The sequence below is a fragment of the Scomber scombrus genome, chromosome 2 (genome assembly GCF_963691925.1).
Source record: "Scomber scombrus chromosome 2, fScoSco1.1, whole genome shotgun sequence".
Classification (NCBI taxonomy): domain Eukaryota; kingdom Metazoa; phylum Chordata; class Actinopteri; order Scombriformes; family Scombridae; genus Scomber; species Scomber scombrus.
The window spans coordinates 16,441,900-16,462,610 of NC_084971.1; the positions used below are offsets into that span (position 1 = coordinate 16,441,900).

A 20,711-nucleotide genomic window follows, 5' to 3' on the forward strand; every position below is an offset into this window, starting at 1 on the left:
TCTCAATTAATTGATTTGTCAATAAAATGTCTGAAAACAGTTGAAGTGCCCATCATATTTACCCTTAGGCCAAGATGACACCTTCAAATTTCTTTTTTTTGTCCGGCTATGAAACCAAAACTCAAAGATTCTCAGTTTACTGTCATTTAAGATGAAGAAGCAAATCTTTACATTTGGGAAGTTAAAATCAACAAATGCAGCCTTTTTTATTTGAAAAAAAGTGACTCAACTGTTGTCAAAATAGTTGCCAATTAATTACTTGTTTCAGTTGTACATCACACAAAGGACAATATCCACTTTTACTGTAATTTATTGTTACCTTGTGACTTCCAGCGCAATGACAAAACACAACACAGACACATCCCAATAATTTAGTGGAGGGAAAATGATGCTTTGGTTGTATGTTCTTCACTCTAGTTACCTACCATGATAGAAGTACTGAACTTGCGAACTGTACACACGTGCATTGACATTATAGTCTAAAAATACTCTATACAGTATATCCAACACCATACAGCCATTAGGCGTTCAAAAGCAGAGAGGAGCCGCTGTCCCTCTGGTCCTTTGTCTTGAAATCAAAAAACATAAAAAGTGTCAAAAGTACATCAAACAGTTTGGAAATCCAAAAATCACCTCACAACATTGGAATGACAAGCAATTAAAGTTACAGTACTAATTGAAAAATTATAACCTCATTATTCTTAATGTCTACAATCAACAATTATAAGTGCTTATATTAGAAGTGAGACAGGTAAGCAGCAGCATGGTGGAGTAGTTAGTTTTTATCCTGTACCATATTCACTGAATCAAAGAGTGATCTGGACTCAACTCCATTCAACCTCAGTCAAATCACTGTGGTGAGTTGCAAAAGTTGCTTCTGAGAAGTCTGGAAAGACCCAGCACCTGCAACAGGCCAGATATTCAACTCAAACACGTGTGATGTATACACACCTTAGTAATCACAGTGGCTGACTGTTAGAGTGCGTCGTTGCAACACATCACACTCACAAAGAGGTGAAGTATCAGATTTATTCATGTCCAGAAGGCATGAGGTGCCTTTTTTAACGGAAACAGCCTGAAAACATTTTCTGTCTACATTCAGTGTTGTTTACTTCACCTCACTGGTTTCTGCCAGTTTCAACGCTTTAAGTTACCACAGGTTGATTGTTAGTTAACAAAACAATTATGTCAGAGTTAAACTAATTTACCTGTTTTCATCTTCCACACTGTTGTAATTAGATTCAGATATTAGACATTAAACTTGGCGTCAGGGAATTTGAAGTATTTTATTTCATAGCGTGATTATCTTGGTTAAAATGATCTCAATATTATATATTATATTATTTTGACAATTATGAAAAGTGATTTAAAAATCTTCAAATGTACCAAAATGACAAACAAAACCTAACTTTAGGATCCACTCTTTCAACACATTCTTTAAACTGTCTGTTAGCAGATTTTTTGAAAATGTGTCGACAGTGTGATGATTTCTACACTTTCTGCCATGAGAGAACTACTGTTATTATTTATTGGTATCATAATATTAACCATTTGTGTTCTTTATCACAACTTAGTTGTTTTGATCTTCCTTCCTTTACTCCCTGTTTTATTTGGGAGTAGCTCCTCAAACATGGAAGCAGAGACTCATTTGATTCCTTTGTGTTAAGACATTTTCAAACTGAGCCACAGCAGGAAAACAAATAAACAATCAAAAAACAGTAGTATTTATTGTACTGATTCTATGTAAATGTACATATGACTAAACAAATAATAAAATGTATGTAGCTACAGTATAATCGTCAATATTGCAAACTCCCTTCTACTCTTGTCTTGTTTGACTGAGGGTTGTTGGAGTTGACAGAAGCTTGTTTTTCTTTACTGTATGTCTGTGGTGCTTGAGTTGGCGGACTGTCCCTTTATGCCCCGTATTCTCTCACATTACAGTAAAGTTCAGGACTCTTCATCAGTGGCACTTGGGGAGCGCTCCTAGAAAAAACAGAGAAAACTAGAAAATGTCTACAATTTTTATTTTTATTTTGCACTTTTAGCTGGACCTGGGTATGATTCAAACGGAACTGATAAGCTGATCAAATCAAACCAATCACGGCATACATGTGCCAGATTTCTTTTTTCAAAGAAGTGCTGTAGTTAATAAGAAAATGATGAAAACGTTTTTAAAAATGCCAAACTTACAATGTTAATACATTACTTTAAAATATCTTGAATCCACACCTAAAGCTTGTTCCTAGTGACTTCACTTTTCACCAAGTTTAAATAAATTATATTAACATGTTTGTGAGATATCCTGCTAACATAAAACGTCACAACAAATAAATACGTGGAATAGAAAACATAACCTCCTTGGCAGAGATAATGAAGGACAAAGGGTAAATAGATTTAAGGAATTATGCATGTTAGAGCCTCTACAGAGCGGCTACTGCATATGGGAAATGAGAAAGATGATCACACATCCATCATTCATTCCCTAATTTAATACTACTTCTGTGAGGACAAATAAAACTACCGTACTATACAAAAATATGTATGTTCACTAACAAGATACTATATATATTTTAGCCAAGTTGTAAAAAAGACCAGAATTTTACTTTAAAAATCAAACTGTTTCTTGTAAGGATAGATTGCGCATGCACGCGCGCTAACACACACACACACACACACGCACACGCACACACGCACACACACACACACACACACACACACACACACACACACAGAGTTACCTCTTCCTGTTCTTCCTCAGAGTCATCATCACTGACTACAGGTTTGGCTCTGGTGCGTCCTGTTCGTCTGCTGCGTCCCTTTCCTCGATCTCCAGCCTTCTCCTTCCTGCCCAGACGGATCTTTACTTTCACAGAACGAGCTGGAGATAAGCACACATGACAAGGTCACAGTATAAATAAAACTAAGACTCATCTGAACCTTTCAGTAACTTAAGAATGGGCAGTGAGACAGTGGCAGTCAAAAACAGATACTTGTTTACTGTTTCTTCCATGAAACAAGGAAGGATACTATAGTTTTGATATTAGGACAAGGACAGGATATTTATCATGGTCTGTTAACATGAAAAGTAAAATTAGGCTTCGTTGTGCACTTCCTGACTCAGAGAACAGAGAGTGAATGAAATAGAGGGAGCGGCAGTAGAGAGAACAAAGCAAGCGAGTAAGTAAAATTAAACTTTTTTTCTGATTCTTTTATGGCCGTTCTAAAGAAATAAGTAACCATCATCACTATATAGATGATTTACTGAGTAGAAAGGCACTCTTCTTTTCGTCTTTTCATTCATTCCATCAGTAACTCAAACATCAGAATTATTCAACAGAAAAGAACAAAAGGTCAATGCTGTGTTTCAAACGCTGTCGTCGTCTTTAAGAATAATTAATTAATTAATGGGTTCAATTTATATGATCTCCCCGATTCCTCAGCTGCAGTAGAAATGCAAACAGGAATGCACACCAGGGACTTTTAATTTCTAGTTTTGTTCCTGAGTTTAGCTCCTCTGAAGTACCTGGAACTTTTGGTCCACACAGGACTTAAAACTCAGTAGTAGCACAGAAAGAAAAATCAAATGCAGTTGTCTCTTTGTGTCCGCTGTGTTACTTTTGCTGCTCTCTTCATACAGACATACTTACATTCTGACTCTGATCCTTCCTCCTGCTCCTCCTCCTCTTCCTCACTCTCCTCTCCCTCGCTTTCCTCCTCCTTCTCGATCTTCTGCCTCAAACTGGTGAACACTGACTGAAGCACGATGGAGTCTTCATATATCTGCTCACATAACATGAGAGAAAACAGCTGGATGTCATTATCGTCATCATGTAGATAAAGATTTCAGTAGGAGAAAGACAAAATATTCAGCCTGCATGATTACAATTACTTTCTTTTAAAGGGGGAAATTAAGAGAAAAAACTGATGGAATGTTTCTACCATGAAAGACATAAGCAACTGCTGGGCCAGTTAGCAACAAAATTTTCAAAAGTTTCATCAAAACTGAATTGATGATATGGTAATTATGGCTCTTTAAATTATGAAATACTAACCTTGCTGAGGGCAGCTATACCAGTTTCTGTTATGTATAAAAATACCCAGAGTGAGAGGTCTCACACTATCCTAACTGAATAGTAAACAATAGAGAGGAGGAAAGCAGGTATTTGTCTGTGTTAATGAGTGATGATTGTATAAAGCAGGTCTCACCAGTGATCCCTCAAGGTTAAAGGTTTGAGCATTTTGGAAGAGCAGCATGACGTCTCTCTCCAGGTCACCCAGACTGCGGTAGCGGTGACTTCGAATCCTCTCCTAGAGATGGAAAGGAGTGAGTCTGTACATCACTTTATCTAAGAGAGAGTAGAGACTATTGTTTTTTGAGTTCTATACTTTGTTGCTACGGTGACCAATTTACCCTAAAATAATCATTTTTTCTGATCTTACCTTGATCTTCCTGAAATCGACAGGCTTTCGGATCAGTTCGTAGTACTCTGGAAGCTCTTTTCGAGATGGCAGCTGGATGAAGACCTCGCTCAGCTGACGCCCACTGGCACTGCAGGAGATGACATCATCAGGGTGAGAAACACATTTATCAGCATGAAAGATCTCCATAAATGACTGAATTCATCACACAAATTTGTTTTCCATGTAAACTTTAAACATGAGAGATAAGATCATTGTAATCTATGACTAAAAATGTTCTGATGATGATGCTCTCCCCTCATTCTCCTCCATAGTGAACTGCATGTCACCATCCAAATATAAAGGATCTGTGTAAAGACTTTGGATGGTTTCTATAATGCAGGTTTTTTTAACTCTCCTAATTGTTTCCACCCAGTTATAACAATGAAAGCTGGGAGATTGTCCTCAGTGTCCAGTTGCGTGAAGTGTTTAAAGACTGACCTGTTTGGTTTTGTGTTAACTAAACAGTCAAACAGAAATATCTAGTGTAGATGTCATTTAATGATGCAAAACATTGTAACACTATTAATGCTGAATTAACATTTCCTGTTATGTCTTGCAGACACCCTGTGTAAGTGAGATGTGAAATCTTCTCACACTCCTCACATAATCCTGTCCTAACATGACACTCATTCTGTGGTTATGTATCAGATATTAAAAATCTTACCACACCTGTAATATCAGTTAATACACACCCAAGAACAGGCAGACCGTTACCTAAGCACCGACAGTCAGTGTGTGTCACCTGTCTTTGTACTTGATGACAGCGTCCACAATCTTCTTCATCTTCTTCGTGAGGACAGGAGGATTGGGGGAAAGTTTCTCCGCAGGGGGTCGTCCCCTCTTTCTCTGCCTCTTTCCATCTTCATCTTTGTCTCCTCGTCCTCGTCCTCCTGAGGAAGAAGAGGGGCCAGGAAGATCCAGGTCACGGTCCCTCTTCCTCTTGCGGGTCGTCTTTTTGTGGCGCACCTCTTCCTCCATCTCTTCCAGTGTTCCCTCCTCTATTGCCTGCTCGAGAGAGAAACGAAGAGACTCACAATGACGTTCAGCTTCCCCAGGCCTGTAAAACAAACTCCTCTCTCCTTTCTGCCTTTTTCCTCATGAGGCTAATAACCTTGAGCCACTGCTTCTCGGTCAATGAATCGCTGTAGTCAACCTCCTTTCGCTGTCGAGAACCTCGTCCAAACATTTTCTCTTCCTCTTCCTCACAGGTCAGCCGCTCGACCTCAGCGTCATCCTTCATGATCCAAGTAGGAAGTTCATCCTCCTCCATCAGACGAGGTTTACGCCTCGGGTTACGGGCATCCTCACGCCGCCGGTCAAGGTCCATACGCTGGGGGACGGAGAAGAGGAAAACCAACGAGAGATACAAAGATGTAGGGGGAGGATTTTGATTGGGTTAGGGCTAAAAGTGAGGACTTCATCAATGGATTATAGATGTGTTTGTATGAAATGAGACAGACCATAAACTGGTCAAACTCCTCCTCGCTTCTGGCAATCATCTGGTTGACCGTCTCATCGTCTGGGACCTCATCTTCCTCCTGAATACAGTAGACACACATTGGCGAGCAGAGCATAGAAAGCACACATTTTAAAATTGTGTGTCGCTGGTGCACGCACACACATTAATGCGTAGGCATACGTCTTGGCCCCAGACCTCGTCCTGCTCCTCATGCTCCAAGATGGCCTGCAAAAAGGCCCTGCGCTCGTGACTGGAAGACTTCTGGTCGAACATGCCAGCTTGGATGACCTTTTGGTCCACGTTCAGTTTGTATTTAGCAGCGGCCAGGATTTTCTCCTCAACACTGTTGACTGTGCATAGGCGCAATACACGCACCTCATTCTGCTGGCCAATACGGTGGGCTCTGTCCTGTGCTTGCAGGTCCTGGAGAGGAGTTTGGGAAGGCGAAAGAGAATTAATATCTATAGTATTGGTTTAAATATTACCCTGGGAAACTTTTTAGCTGAAAATTAATGTGTCTCACAGTGTTTATAAATGTAGACCTTTTGGTTTAGGAGGACGCATTAAAATCGCAACATTTTTTCTGCCCAACTGTTCTGTTAAACTCAAACAAATTGACAACTGGTTATGAAGTCTTGCTTTCTCCTCAACTTTGGATTTTGAATCTGAGGCCTTCATATTTGCATCCCGTTACTGTGTACTGTAGGTCCATTGTGAACAATTAGTGTCCTGCAGTACCTGACACCTTACATTATCACTAAAAGGTTTACTGTCTAAACTCTTACAGTATCAATGTTTAGATCAATGTGACACCATCAGATGCTCTTTTTTGTATTTTACTTAATGTGCATCACACCTGGTGTGGGTTCCAGTCAGAGTCAAAGATAACTACGGTGTCTGCTGACTGCAGGTTGAGGCCGAGACCTCCAGCTCTAGTGCTCAGGAGGAAGATAAAGTACTCTGACCCTGGGTCATTGAACGTCTTCAGTAACATTCCTCTGTCTTCAGCCTTTGTGGTGCCTGACAGAAAGGGAAGCAGAAGAGATGAGAGAAGGTAAAAGAAAAAAAAAAGTACAAAAAAAGATAGATTCAGAAACTTATACAGGCAAACAGTTTTACCATCCAGACGCAGATACTTAAAGTTGCGGTAGGCAAAGTAGTCTTCCATGATGGTCATGAGTGAGGTCATCTGACAGAAAAGCAGCACTTTATGGTTTGTGACTCTCAGCTTGGGAAGGATTCGATCCAACACCTCAAACTTTCCTGATGCCCGATACAGGTCAGGACTGACAGAGAGGGGGGAGATTAGATTACATACTGTATCGTGTGTTGTGTTTGTGTGCGCTGATCTTAAAGAGAAATTAGCACTTACCCCTGTACTATTCCACCCGAGAATCCTAAATGTTCAGAGAAGGATTCCTGCAAAAATGGTCTACATAATTATAAAAGACTATCAAAGATACTGTCATCCTTCAAATCCTTCATCTTGGAGATGAGACATGTCTGCATCACACTCCTCAGTGGTACCTCTATCTGCTGGAACATGTAAGGGTGGTTACAGATCTTCCTCAGCTGCATGATGGTGTTCATCAGCGTCTTTGTGCCTCCTTTACCCTGATAAACATAACAAGACAAGATGTGCAGTGTGTAATCACATTATTCTTTATTAATAGAAACTCATAAAAGCTATTTTGAGTTTAAAGGACTGACCCCTAAGATGAAAAATGAAACTTCAAAGAAGAGAAAAAAAATGATCTAATTTCAGATTCTATTGCAATATTACATGGAAAAAAATAAGTATGTTCTTTGTTTTTTTTGCTAAGTTAAGTTTTAATACTGGATCACATGGACATGAGTGGGGATATTCATAATTAATATAAGCACCTGCATGCCGGCTAGTAAGTAAGAGAGACAGGATGAGTGGGTTTACGTATTTTTTGCTGACTGCTGTTTTTGCCTCTGATGTGATTATTTTCAATATATTTTCTGCACGTTATAATATTTTGATCTATTCTATTAATACAAGTTATTAAACATATTTTTTTGATGTCAGTTAATCTTTTTGGTAGCATGTCAGACAATAAGCAAACAAGGCCCTACCTCAGCCTCAGCAAATTTTTACTTCACTACAGTCACTACAGCTCAGTTTCCTGTTCATAAAAGTGATGTGAGATACAGTATATACACAGTTTTTATAAAAGGGGATCAATGAATATAAAACAAAGACCAAACTTCCTCTCTGTTACAAATCATGTGTTCTAAACATGTCACCTATTATAAAACTCGAAGGCCCTACCTCAGCCTCAGCACATTTTTACTTTGTTTATTACAGTAGCTACAACTCAGTTTCCTGTTCATAAAAGTGATGTGAGATACAGTATATACACAGTTTTGATAAAAAAAGGGATCTATGGATATAAAACAAAGACCAAACTTCCTCTCTGTTACAAATCATAATATGTGTTCTAAACATGTCATGTGTTATAAAACTTGAAGTGCATGAGGCTGCAGTGCCACATCTTCCTCTATCCTATCTTATCATTAAAAAAATATTATGCTGCACAAAGAGCAGCCTTACATGTGTGACTCTAGAAATAGTGGGGCACATATACTTCCAATTCGAAAATAAAAAATCTATGATGTCCAAACCTAAAACCTTCAGTGTCAAAGAGTTTATGCTCTCACCTTCTTGTCTTTCTCTGATCCATCAGTCAGCAGGACGCCCTTGGCTTGCATGTGTCTGTACAGCACCCTCTGAAGAGACGACATGTCACACTTGATCACGTATTCCACCTGAAGGAGAGGAGAGACACGTATTACTGAGCCCAAATCATGCAGGTATCAGCTGATTAAAGGCTAGAAGTGGACACTGCATATTGCCCATCTTATTTATCGCATAAAATATTACAATAGAAAGAATACTAAAGAAGCAGATGTGCTCCAACTTGAGTACTATTTCCCATCCATTAGGAGATCAGATGTTTTTGTCATTGCACATGTTAATCCCTTTTTATCTAAAGTGTGCTGAAAGAGTGTGAGCTATGCCTTCTCTGGAAGCTGTGCCTCCACTTCCTTCTTTAATCTGCGCAACAGGAAGGGGCGGAGTACTTTGTGGAGACGACGGATAATCAAGATAGTCTCCTCTTCATTGAGGTCCACCTGGAGGAAGACAGAAATTCAAAGTTATTTGGTGAGAAAGACACCTCTAATTACTTCTCAAAGGGATAGATATGTCATGTAAAAAAAAAAAAAATCACACAAGTGACCATGTAGTTGTACCTTCTCTCCAGTCATGGCGAAAGGGGCGTTGAACCATTGCTCAAAGGTGCTGCAGCTTTTGAAGATGGTCGGCAGGAGGAAGTTGAGCAGTGCCCAGAGCTCAGGCAGTTTATTCTGCAGTGGTGTCCCTGTTAGCAGGACCCGCCGTGGGGCCAGGTAGTGTGTGTTCAGGACCTGGGTCAGCTTACAGTGATGGTTCTTCATACGGTGGCCCTCATCCACGATCATATATTTCCAACGGATCTGGTGAAGATGAGGAGGGTAAAAGAGGACAGGACAGAAAAGGACATTTGGATAAAATTACTTCTACATTGTCTCATAGCTAATTACCAACCAAACCATCCAAAAACAGAAAGTGCACATGAGGAGGATCTGTTGTCCAGTCTGACCTCACGACCCAAGCTGGCTTGCTCCCAAGCCAAAGCCTTGACCCACCACAATGGGGAAACTCTTGCCTGAACTACAACACCCACCTGAAAGCACAGTCAGGAAGCCTATATGACTACATGAGTGCATAGCGGCATGATGGCGACCGAGGAGAGGGAGACGCAGCATACTGGCAGTGTCAGTGTGGGGCAGCATCTAGGAGAGAACCCTGAGACGCAGCACAGGGGACGGTCAGATTGGCTGGCTGGGATGAAAGGTTTTTAGAGGGCTATATGGGGGCTGAGGGAATGGGAGCCAAGAAACAAAAAACACACTGAAACCTCAAGCAAAATGCTAATACCAATCAGATGAATCAAAAAAAATCTTGTTTCCAGTTATGTGTGCATCTGTAGAAACAGAAACAAATAAAACAGTATGTGTGGGTGTGTTTGAGTGTGTCCTTCTGCCTGCATCTGTACACAAAATCTCACCTTGGCCAGTACTTGTTTGTCCTTGATAATGTATTCGTAAGTGGTGAGTAAAACGTTAAACTTTCCACTGCGCAGTTGAGGAACAAAGGCTCTTCTGGCAGCAGGAGACCCCTAAAAGAAAAGAAAAAGGTTAAATATAAAGTTCAAAGGAAAATTTAGATGGTGTAACAGCAAACACTCACCTTGTAAGACACTTTCACGACTGTGGGTGCCCATTTGTCAAACTCGTACACCCAGTTAGAAAGAGTCCTGTCAATGAGAGACAGCTTGTCTTTCAACAATAAGGGTGCAATAACACAAAATCCTTTTTTCTTTACTTCTGGTATTTTTCTGTAAATATGTGCACCAATGAACTGCCCAAATAAAGGAGTTTAGCTCACGAGAGGGGTACAATGATGAGGTAGGGTCCATTGAGCCGCTTGAGCTCCATGAGGTAAGTGATGAGGGCAATAGTCTGGATGGTTTTTCCCAAACCCATCTCATCTGCCAGGATCCCATTCAGGTTGTTGTTGTAGAGGGAAACAAGCCACTCTAGACCTTTTATCTGGCAGATGATGGAAAGGAATTTCATGCAAGGAAGTATTTCTAACTTGAGTTTTTACTGCAGCATGGCATAAAAATACAGTGTTCATCATACCCCAAGTTTAATCATAATGGTCAGATTCAGCTAATGCTAGCATATTATATTTAAGTAATTAGAAATGTAAAACAGACAAATCCAATTGCTCGCCTTTTTGCTTGTGCTTGTTTACCTGATACTGTTTGAGTTGTCCATTTATCAACAAACTGGACTGTTTGTCCACTCTTTCTGTGACAGCGTGAGCTACAGCATAATAAGACTGAAGCCCTCGTGCAAACGCTGCACCACTATACTCATCATCCACGTCCTGTTTAGCATTCCTGCAGAGGAAACACATAACTCATTTTATTCAGTCATTGCAAAAATACCAATTGGTGGAAATCTTAGCTCAAATATGTTACAGCATTTTTTAATAGTTGAGAATGAATGACAGGACCATGCACATATGTTAAAATGAATTAACTGGGTATTGAATGAGAACATAAATTATGTTAAAATGTATGACAGTGTATTCAGTTGCAGGACTTAAGCATTTGTACTGACTCAATGATATGTCGGACGTCCACCTCTGACACATCTTCACTGTCAGGGTCTGTAATCTTCTTTTTTTCCTCTATGGGAGCAGCTGAAGGCTGAGGCTCCTGTTCTTCTTCCTCCTGCCACACAGCAGGTATAACAGCTTGTCAGTGAAAAAAAAAAAGTGCATTGCAATAGTGAATATGAAAGTGATTTCAAACATGTCTTACAAAGCAATGTACATCCTCCTCTTCCTCCTCCTCGCTGTCTTCACTGTCAGAGCGGGGAGCCACCTCATAACTGGAGATAAAAACAAGTAAACTCAAAACTCCTCACAAATAACTTGCATCTGAATATTAAGTGTACAAGTCAAACTCATGCACCCATCCCTTATTTCAGCCAAACACAGAGCCAATAAAGTCAATGTAAACGCTTAATAACACAAGACTAAAAGCCTGTAGCTTGGCTAGTTTCCTTATGAGGCTGTGACATTCATAGCATACAAATTAATTTGTTGAATGCTGTTATTAAATCCACTATTAGTGATAAAAGTTTGGCTCAGGGAAGATTGTGTTTCTACCTAATTTTCCCCCCAGTTTTTACAAGTCTAAACTGTAATTCAGTCTTACTTTGTTAGCTTACTTAAACTCACTTAAGTGAAAGCATAATAGCACGTAACCACATGTTAGCCAACATACATGTTAACTACTGGATATTAGTTACACGATGGCATTCAGCATTTAAGCTAATATGTTTAAATGATTGGCATTTTACCATATTAATGTTAGCAAGTTTAGATGCTAATTGTTTAGGATGTTTACAGTTAGTATGGTAACATTGAAACATTTAGTACATTTGTATAATACCCTAATGTTTAGAACATTTAGCGTGTATGTAACAATCAATTCAATGTGAAGTTCTATAAGTACGATCATTAACCAGAGGATGAACTTTGTGTCACTGGGTAAATGCCAGATCAGACAGTTAGGATTCACTTGATGGCAGTACATCCAACATTGGGTCAAGATGAAGAATTTCAAATTTTCAGTCTGGTATTTAGACTAACAAATGGCCAACACTGATACACCACTACCGTGGCTTGAAACACAGTCACCTCTTTTCCACACACACATGCACAGACATTCACTCTTCCTCTCTCCAGCCAGCCTCACCCAGGGTTCATCTCCAGCCAGGTGTCTAGCTGTCCAGCTTTAGGAGCATCCACCCCTGTCAGAATGTTCCCGCTGTCCACATGGATGACCTTCACAGGCAGGTCGCTCATCTGACTTGTCTCATCCAGAGGCTGCGGATGTAGTCCAAAGTTAGCTTTCAGACGGAGCTAGTTTGAATAGGTTGGATTTAAATGATGGCTAAGGGAAATGGGACAAAGCTTCAGATAGCAACAAAACTCATTCATTTCCAAATCTTGTTTTTAGAGGTTAAGTTTTATATCAGTGGTGATAATATTGCTGCTGAATGGCCAATTTAACAAACAAATAGCACCAGGCATATATGCAGTTATTTATTTTTACACCACTAACAATTTTAGTGGTTTATTATATAGTTTTGCATTGTAATTCTTGTCTGTGCATTACTTGATTGTTTCATGGTTGCCTTGGGCTCTAGTCAATGACTTTTAAGTTTGGTCACCTGTTGCATATTGCCAATGTTTTTAGATATGTGCTGTATATATAAATACATATTTTTTAACCTCATTTTTGAGTTGTCAGCAGACACAGCAGTTTATTCAAATAAACAGAATGTCTATAGAACATCTGAAATCCCACCCACACCAAGCTGGTAATGGCCACCAAAAGAAAAGGGCAAATATGAAAACATATAAATAAGTAATATACACAACACATATATAAGTAAATAAATAACTCACATATAGTAATAGTAATACACATACAGTAGATGCTGATTTTTGTAAGTGTTGCTTTATGCCTGTTGATGATCTGATCAAATAAAATGTTAAACAACAAGAATGTGCTGTGCTTCAAACTAATTGTGGGAGAAGCCATGACAACACAAAAAAGCCTACTAAAAACCTACCCCATTAAGCTTTGTGTGAAATTTGATCTATGCTATGTTTGAAAGGATATCTCTATAGAGACCACAGAGAGCAACACAACATAGAGCATTGTGGAGCTGCTTTAATTTCCTCTTCCTTACTGGAATAAATGTACATTAATAGCAGCATCTGCTCACCTCTCCATCAGGCCCCAAGGCAGGAGTCTGTCCTTCAGCACTCTCCAACTACAAGACAGGAGGATGTCCACTAATCACAACTGAATTCACATATGGCCCTTTCCACTACACAGTTCTAGCACTACTAGGCTCGACTCGACTCGTTTTTTTTGCGTTTCCATTAGGGATAGTACCTGGTACCTGGTACTTTTTTAGTACCTGCTTTGCCAAGGTTCCAAGCGAGCGGAACCGATACTAAATGTGACGTCAACAGACTGCCGGCCACTGATTGGTCAGATAGTCACTGGAAGAGTCTTGAGCCGTCGCACACAAGACTCAAATCCAGCATTTTTTAATACCGGCAACAGCGTTACAGCGATTCGGCTCAATTTTCTTAGTACACCATCGCCTCCATGTCCTCCATTGTTTATGTGTTTGTGTCACGTAAAAAACGAAGTCACAGCAGTTTTGCGCGGCCATGCTATGACGACCCCGCCCACGTTGAGTGGGTACTATAGTAATGGAAAAGGTCGTTCCTGGTACCAAACCGAGTCGAGTCGAGCAGTGTTAGAACTGTATAGTGTAAAAGCGCCAATACAGTCAGTGATACACCAAAGCAGCACAGCACCTCATAATCAGACACAAAGTTTACTGATATGCTTTAGCTCAGTGTATAAGTCAGACTTTGCTAGTGCTAGTGTTTTAAATACCTTCTTCTTCTTTTTCTTCTTCTTCTTCTTCTCCTTGAGGGCCTGTGCAGCTTTGTGAGCTCTGACCAGCTCAGTGAGGTTGGCGACGTACTCATCAGTTTGCTGCAGAAGGTAGGCCAGCCGCTTGTCCTTCTTCTGGTCAATGAGTTTACGGTAGCCCTCTTCATCCTCTGCCTGGGAAAACAGACACATACAGAGTGTGTGTGTTTGTGTAGGGACGTGTATATATATGCATGCATGTGTAACTGTGGAAGCAATGTATTTTTTTCTCACCATAAGCCTCCTCATTCTCTCTTTCTCAATACGCTCATTCTCTTTCTTCTGCTCCCGTTCGGTGTTGGCATGGTAGGTTGCCACAGCTTTGGTCAGTTTCTGAATTTTGCCTGTGATCGACCGGTGGTACTCTTTGAAGTCTTTGGCATGCTGAAGGATGCTGTTAAGATACTCCTAAAATTAGAGTGGGAGGACAGAGAAAAGTGGAGAGAAAGAGCAGTCAATCAAAAATAGGATTTTTAAAATCATCACAGGGACCTTCAAGGCTATAGCATCCTCTACCTGATGTTTCTGCCTGCGTTTGCGCTCTTGCTCAATCTTCTGCTGTTTCTCCAGTTTCTCTGTAATGCGGGCTTCTCGCAGACTCTGGCGCTTGCTTCGCTTGTAGGCCTTGGCATCAAGGGCAGTCTCTAAAGCCGTGTCACGACGCATACACACCACCACCTCTTGACGCAACTGTGAATAATAATATCAACATGGACTCATCATTAACCCACCACCACCAACAAAAATACACAAATTGTTATGGTCTTTCATACACAGTGACTGGCAAAGTTTAATGTTGTGAAGGTTAAAGATGAAAATGTGAAGGCGGATGATGTAGCACACACCTGTCTCTGGAAGTTAAGTAGTCGGAGAGCTTTGAGCTCAATAGTAGCTTTGGTACGTAAATCACCAGCCAGAGAACCCGGCAGGTTCTCCAGTTCAGCAATACGATGAGTGATACGAGCCTGTAACCTGCAAGAGCCGACAGTAATGAGTTACAGCTATTTTTTAACACTGTTCTAATCATATATTTTTTTTATTTCAAATAACACTGGTAGACAGCATTAGGTAGACAGGTTTCAAAATGCTGAAGTTTGATTTATTCTAATCATCAAGCCAAAAAACTCCTTGAGATGAAGGAAACTGTGCTGCTGGAGTACCTGTATTCCCTTTCCTGTAGTATCTCCACTGGGTCCAGGCCACAGGGTTTCTGAATGGGGGTAATGCGGTTCTGCTTGGCATGGTAAGGCATCATGGGAGTAGGCTGTGCCGGCTGGCCGGGGGACTGGGTCTGTGGAGGCATTACTGGGGAGGCAGCAGGGGGAACTGAGGGGGGAGCAGGAGACGGCCGGCCAGTGGGCTGAGGGGGGATCAGCTTTTGGGGAGCGTTGGAAGGGGCTGCTGCATTCACCATGGGGCCTGGAGGAAAGTGAGGGAATGAAGATGATAATATCAATACCATGTTGCTGAAAATGCTGCTGTGGTCTGCATGATGGCATTACAGTTAAGGTTAAAACCAATATGTGCAGAAGGACACTAAGTGGCTGACATACAGTATTTTGCATTAGTGTGTTTAGGGTCGCAATTTACTATTATATTCATTATCAATTGTCTCATCAGCTTGAGAAATCAGACTTTTGTTTTCTTGAGATAACAAGATAAATTGACCCATTATCATGAGACAATATGCTTTGTTGTCTCCAAGTATCATAAATCTCCAGGGTGTTATCTCAAGATAACAGCATTAAAAAAATTGTTACAAGCACAGCTGATCTTGGCATCTGTACTTCAGATTACAGATTGTCTGTATCATTACAGTATTTTGGCCCAGAGGCTGCACTAATGGGAAAACACTAAAGCCAAAAACTCATATCGCAACCAAGCAAATCATGAGTCATGAATTTAAGGCTGATATGGACATACCAGATCTCACTCAGCCTCTCTTCTTCTAACATCCTCGACAGGCATCAACAAAGGCACTTAAACTAATTAAATAGCAAGAGAGGCTGACGTGTCCAAGAGGTCTGAGAGCAGGACTGTATACCTTCAGGCCACGACTTGGGTGGTCCGTTGGGGTTTTGTCCTTGCATCCCAGCTGGGGTCCCTGATGGACCTGGTGGAGGCATGTTGGGTCCCATCATTCCTTGAGAAAAAAAAAGTAAAGATGCACATTTTAGACATTGTTCTTTCATAATTGGAGTTTTGCGAACATTTGCATCTATGAGCAAAGATTCATTCTTACACACAAATATAAATTTGAACCCTGATAATTACCTATCAGACCACAGCAGCGGCTTGTATTCATACAAGACAATCCCCATACACCCCTCACCGTGAGCTCTGCTGTAGCCTGAGCCCATTGGTCCTGGTCCTGGTCCTGCTGGTCCACCTCCTGGCCCACCTCCAACTCCAGGAGCCAGGCTCGGCATGGTCTGCTGCTGCTGCATCCCAGGCATAGGCCTCTTCCCTTGGACGGCCATCTGGAGGTGGTCTGGCAGGGGCTGTCCCCGGGCCAGCATCTTATAGGCCATGATCTGAGCTCTGAGTTGGTGCAGTTGGTTCTGGTTGAAGGGAGTAGGGCCACCAGGGCCGCCAGGACCTCCAGGGCCATTAGGGCCACCGGTTTCAAGGCCAGATACAAGACTGGAGACACTGGAACCAAGACTGGGTCCAGGGCTTGGGCCTGGGCCTGAGCTACCTGGAGGGCCAGGGCGGTTGTTGGGACCCAGCGTGTGCTGGTCCCCACTGGGGCCATCTAAAGGCGTAGAGGCAGAGCCTGGGCCACCGGAGGAGGAGGACGAAGAGGATGATGGCATAAGAGGGCCGGAGGGAGGACCATTTGAAGGGACTGGGCTGGAGTGGTCAGAGCCGCCTAATGGAGAGTGGTAGCCTGGAGGACACAGATGGAAAGACGGACAGATAGATCTAGAGGGGGGACACAGCAGTGAATCCATCACATAGAGATTTTAACCAAAGCCTGCAGAAGACCCACAAACACAACAGCCTCACGTTGGTGTGGGCTGGCAGAAAGACTGATTGGAAAGGAAGAGCTAATCAAACATAATGAGCTTTGTGGTTTGTTCCTCTACCAGCTGCTAATACCATGAACCTAATCACAGGTTAACAGAAATGTGTCTATAAAACCACCAAGATCCATCAGCCCCCAGACAAACAAATATTTACCCACAGCTCCTCACAGAAATCTGACAAATCTATCATCTAAAAATAAAGAAATGTGTCCACTTCTCCATCTTAGTCCCTCAATTAATTAATTGGCTTGTGTAACCAGATCTAATTCTGTGTGCACAAAAATACATAAGCCAAAATATTACATTTCTTATTGATTATGCCATATATATTTCATGAGGGCAGCAGGATTTGTGTTATTCAATGGGAACATACTGTAAAAAACAAAGGCAGTATCAACACTCAATTTAATTCAATTAAAGTCTTGTATAACGTTCCAATAATATTATTTTGTCCTGTAATGATATCTATAATATATAATATCTATAACTTATGTTTCACAAATATTCCTAAAGAAATGTATGATGTTTCTCTGTTTTTACATTTCATGACTTTATTTTTAATTCATAATATCATATAGTAACATATATTTTTTGCAGCTGCTTATCAGTGGCTTATAATATTTTTGTAATTTGAGTATAATTTTATAGGTAATGTCAGTCTAGAGGCTCTAAAGATAACAGAGAGGATATTTTCTACCAGTCGTCTGTCACAGGTGCTACTGGAATAGTAAAAATTGTCAAATCATAACTGCCAGTTACTCCTCGTTATAGCATGCTGAGTGCTGAGGTCAGGCTGCATGTTGCCACCTAGCTGTTTTGATCTTTGTTTTTCAAGACAGCGTGAGCTGCACCACAGTTTGAGTTTGACAAATACAATGAATTTAAGTTGTATGAGTCTCATTGTTCATTTCAAGTCTTGCAACAACAAGGATCTTCCCTGTGAGCCAGCCAGGCCACATGACAACACTCCTACAGCTGATTCATCATCAGACTCACAAACACACACCTTACTCAGAATGCAAATTGCTTAAACAAAGTCTACATGCCATGCTTACCTTGTGAGTGTTGGTCCAGAGGACTGGGTGGAGGGCCCATACCACTGTGCCCGCCCTGTCTCATAGTCAGACCCTTCATCTGACTGAAGCGGCTCTCCTCACTCAAGCTCTTCTCATGAATGCCTTCCATTGGCTGTGAGGGAAAAAATCAAACAGTGTGAAGGTGAAACGATTAGGTTGCTAAAACAGTAATGCTATTATATTTGTCCGAATGTTTTGTTCTTGTTTGATTTTTATTGAGATGGTTTTGTGGACACTGGTGGTGGATGGTTATGTTTTCATATTAATCACAAGGTTTATTGTTAAAGCAAAAGAAAATAAAGGGGATTGAGGAAAAGCAGAAAAGTCTTGGTCTTTATCCAACTGGATTTTCTTATTTCAATTATTTACTGGGATTATTTGAATAGTTTACTGTGATTTTGATATATATGATTACTGATGACTTTTTTTGTTTTCTTACTTATTTAATTTTATCTTGGTGCATATATTTTTTAGTTTATTCTTTCTTTTAATATGTTTGAAATTTAAAAAAAAAAAAAAAAAAAAAGTAAAATTCAGAAAGGAGAATGGGTTTCATACATGCTTATTATAATTATTATTTTCAGAAATTTGATGGGGGTCGGGGGTCAACAAAAACTATTTATTCTGTAAAAATGGGCATTATAGGTACATAAATTATATAAATGAATTGGCTAAATCACTGGAACAATACTATATCAGGTTTTTCCTGTTAGATACTCACATTAAACGCTTGTTAGATACTCAGATATCACAGACTAGCAGTCACTGTCACAATTGATGTCATGTTTAATATATGGATTAGTATTTGTGTTGTATATGTCTATTATTAAATTGTAGTACAATGATGATAATAATAATAATAATAATAGTAATAATAATAATAATAATAATAATAAGATATTGAAAACCACACATTAAAGCATGTGAAAGTTATTTGAAAGTCTACCGAGTTGCAACATTTTGCTGTGGTGTCTGCTCTGCAGTTTGTACCATTTCTATGAGGATGTGTTGTTTCAAATCCTTTATGTCTATACAAAACACAAGAAGTATTGGGTTTAAAAATCAACCTCCAAAAGTAGTGATGGTGTACGTCAGCAGGACAGCTGCTGTTTAAAGGTTCTTACTTTGTGCAGAGGGTGCATGCTGTCCTGGCCGTATCCAGAGGGCCCTGGCTGTGAGTGTCCAGAGGAAGGGGGGCCCGGGCTGGGGCCCATCATACTGTGAGAGGAGCCTGGGGAGGGACCAGGACTGGGGCCCAGCATGGCACCAGGGGAGGGACCCGGACCAGGGGAAGGACCTGGGCGAGGGGTGCCTCCCATTGGGGGATCTGGCGTTGACATTGCCCAGGATCTCCTGCTCCTGAATGAGCAACAGGGACCTGTGAGAGGTGGAGGAGAGAAGGTGTGAAGGAGTGGCAGAGAGGAGGAAATTCATTTTTACTAAACTCAGAGGGATGTCAACCAATATGCAAAAGTTTGTTACCTTAATAAACATTTAATTTGTGTTTTAATCAGACAAAATCCATAAAACGTCTTAACAGTCCTGCCTTCAACTATGCTGTTTTGAAAACTGTAGTGGGTGCACAATCTTTGCAGGATATGAGTGAATTTTGTCCAACGCCTATCAGATGTTGAGTCTTCATCCTCCTGCTGCGCTGCACCAAATGCACCCGTTGCGTGCATTTGCAATTACAGCTGCACGGTCTACCACTTGAACTGAACACGGGGAAATACAGTAAATTATGCACATGAGCCTATTCTACTGACAATTTCCCCACTCAGAACATGAAAGGGTGTCTCGTTAAATATAAAAAAGGGGAATGGCGGACTGTGCTTGTGCGACTGACCTACCCGCATCAACAGAAAAGGCAGTCCTGGGTTTATTTCTGCGCTCTCGAGTTGATATTTGGGGAGAGATAAAGACGCAGCAGTTGTCGCAATTAAGTCTACTCACCCTCTTTGTAATCTGCCTTCAAGCGTTGATTTGTTTCACCGACGTGGCTCGAGCGCCCCCCTCCACCACTGCTATGACCGAATGTCTAGTCACAGCTGTGCGTCAGCGCGCATGCGTTTGCAGCGACTCTTTCCACGCTGTGCATCAAGTTTGAATTAAGTGACGGACAATAAATAGAGAAGAGACACGTTCAGGTGTGTTAACATGTTAGTGGTAAATACCTTAAGACAATTAATGACACGAGTCTGTTAAATGTAAGACTTCGCTAAACAGATAAATACTATTAATATTGTAATGTTTTACTTTTCTTGTTCAATCTCATTATAGGCCTAATTATTCTCTCATTATCATTACAGGCTATATCTATTAAATCCTTAATATAGTTATGAACCCAATAATTACATAATTAATGTTATACATTAATGACAATATAACATAAAAAGCACAAATTAGAAAAAAATCACAACAAATAAAACACAACATGACTCATTTTGAATAAAACCACAGCCAAGCCAAAAGATTTAAAAGAAAATATACTATAAGCTACTGAGCCTTTTCT

General features: G+C 40.6%; 1 protein-coding gene across 1 annotated transcript; it reads right to left on the reverse strand.

Annotated features, from left to right (window-relative positions):
- Positions 1-1,451: 1,451 nt before the first annotated feature.
- On the reverse strand, positions 1,452-20,204 carry LOC134002000 (transcription activator BRG1). The gene is made up of 34 exons (XM_062441241.1): positions 20,153-20,204; positions 19,324-19,577; positions 18,179-18,311; positions 16,427-16,984; positions 16,139-16,237; positions 15,255-15,513; positions 14,940-15,066; positions 14,611-14,784; positions 14,329-14,502; positions 14,056-14,229; positions 13,367-13,414; positions 12,328-12,458; positions 11,398-11,455; positions 11,183-11,292; positions 10,812-10,959; positions 10,440-10,603; positions 10,242-10,308; positions 10,060-10,170; positions 9,203-9,445; positions 8,969-9,082; positions 8,609-8,716; positions 7,451-7,537; positions 7,296-7,342; positions 7,043-7,209; positions 6,780-6,943; positions 6,086-6,346; positions 5,925-6,002; positions 5,576-5,794; positions 5,207-5,469; positions 4,444-4,552; positions 4,210-4,311; positions 3,651-3,783; positions 2,742-2,881; positions 1,452-1,986 (listed from the first exon to the last, which is right to left on the reverse strand). The coding sequence occupies exons 2-34, from the start codon at positions 19,537-19,539 to the stop codon at positions 1,951-1,953; spliced, it is 5,022 nt and encodes a 1,673-aa protein (XP_062297225.1). The 5' UTR covers positions 19,540-19,577; positions 20,153-20,204; the 3' UTR covers positions 1,452-1,950.
- Between the last annotated feature and the right edge of the window lie 507 nt (positions 20,205-20,711).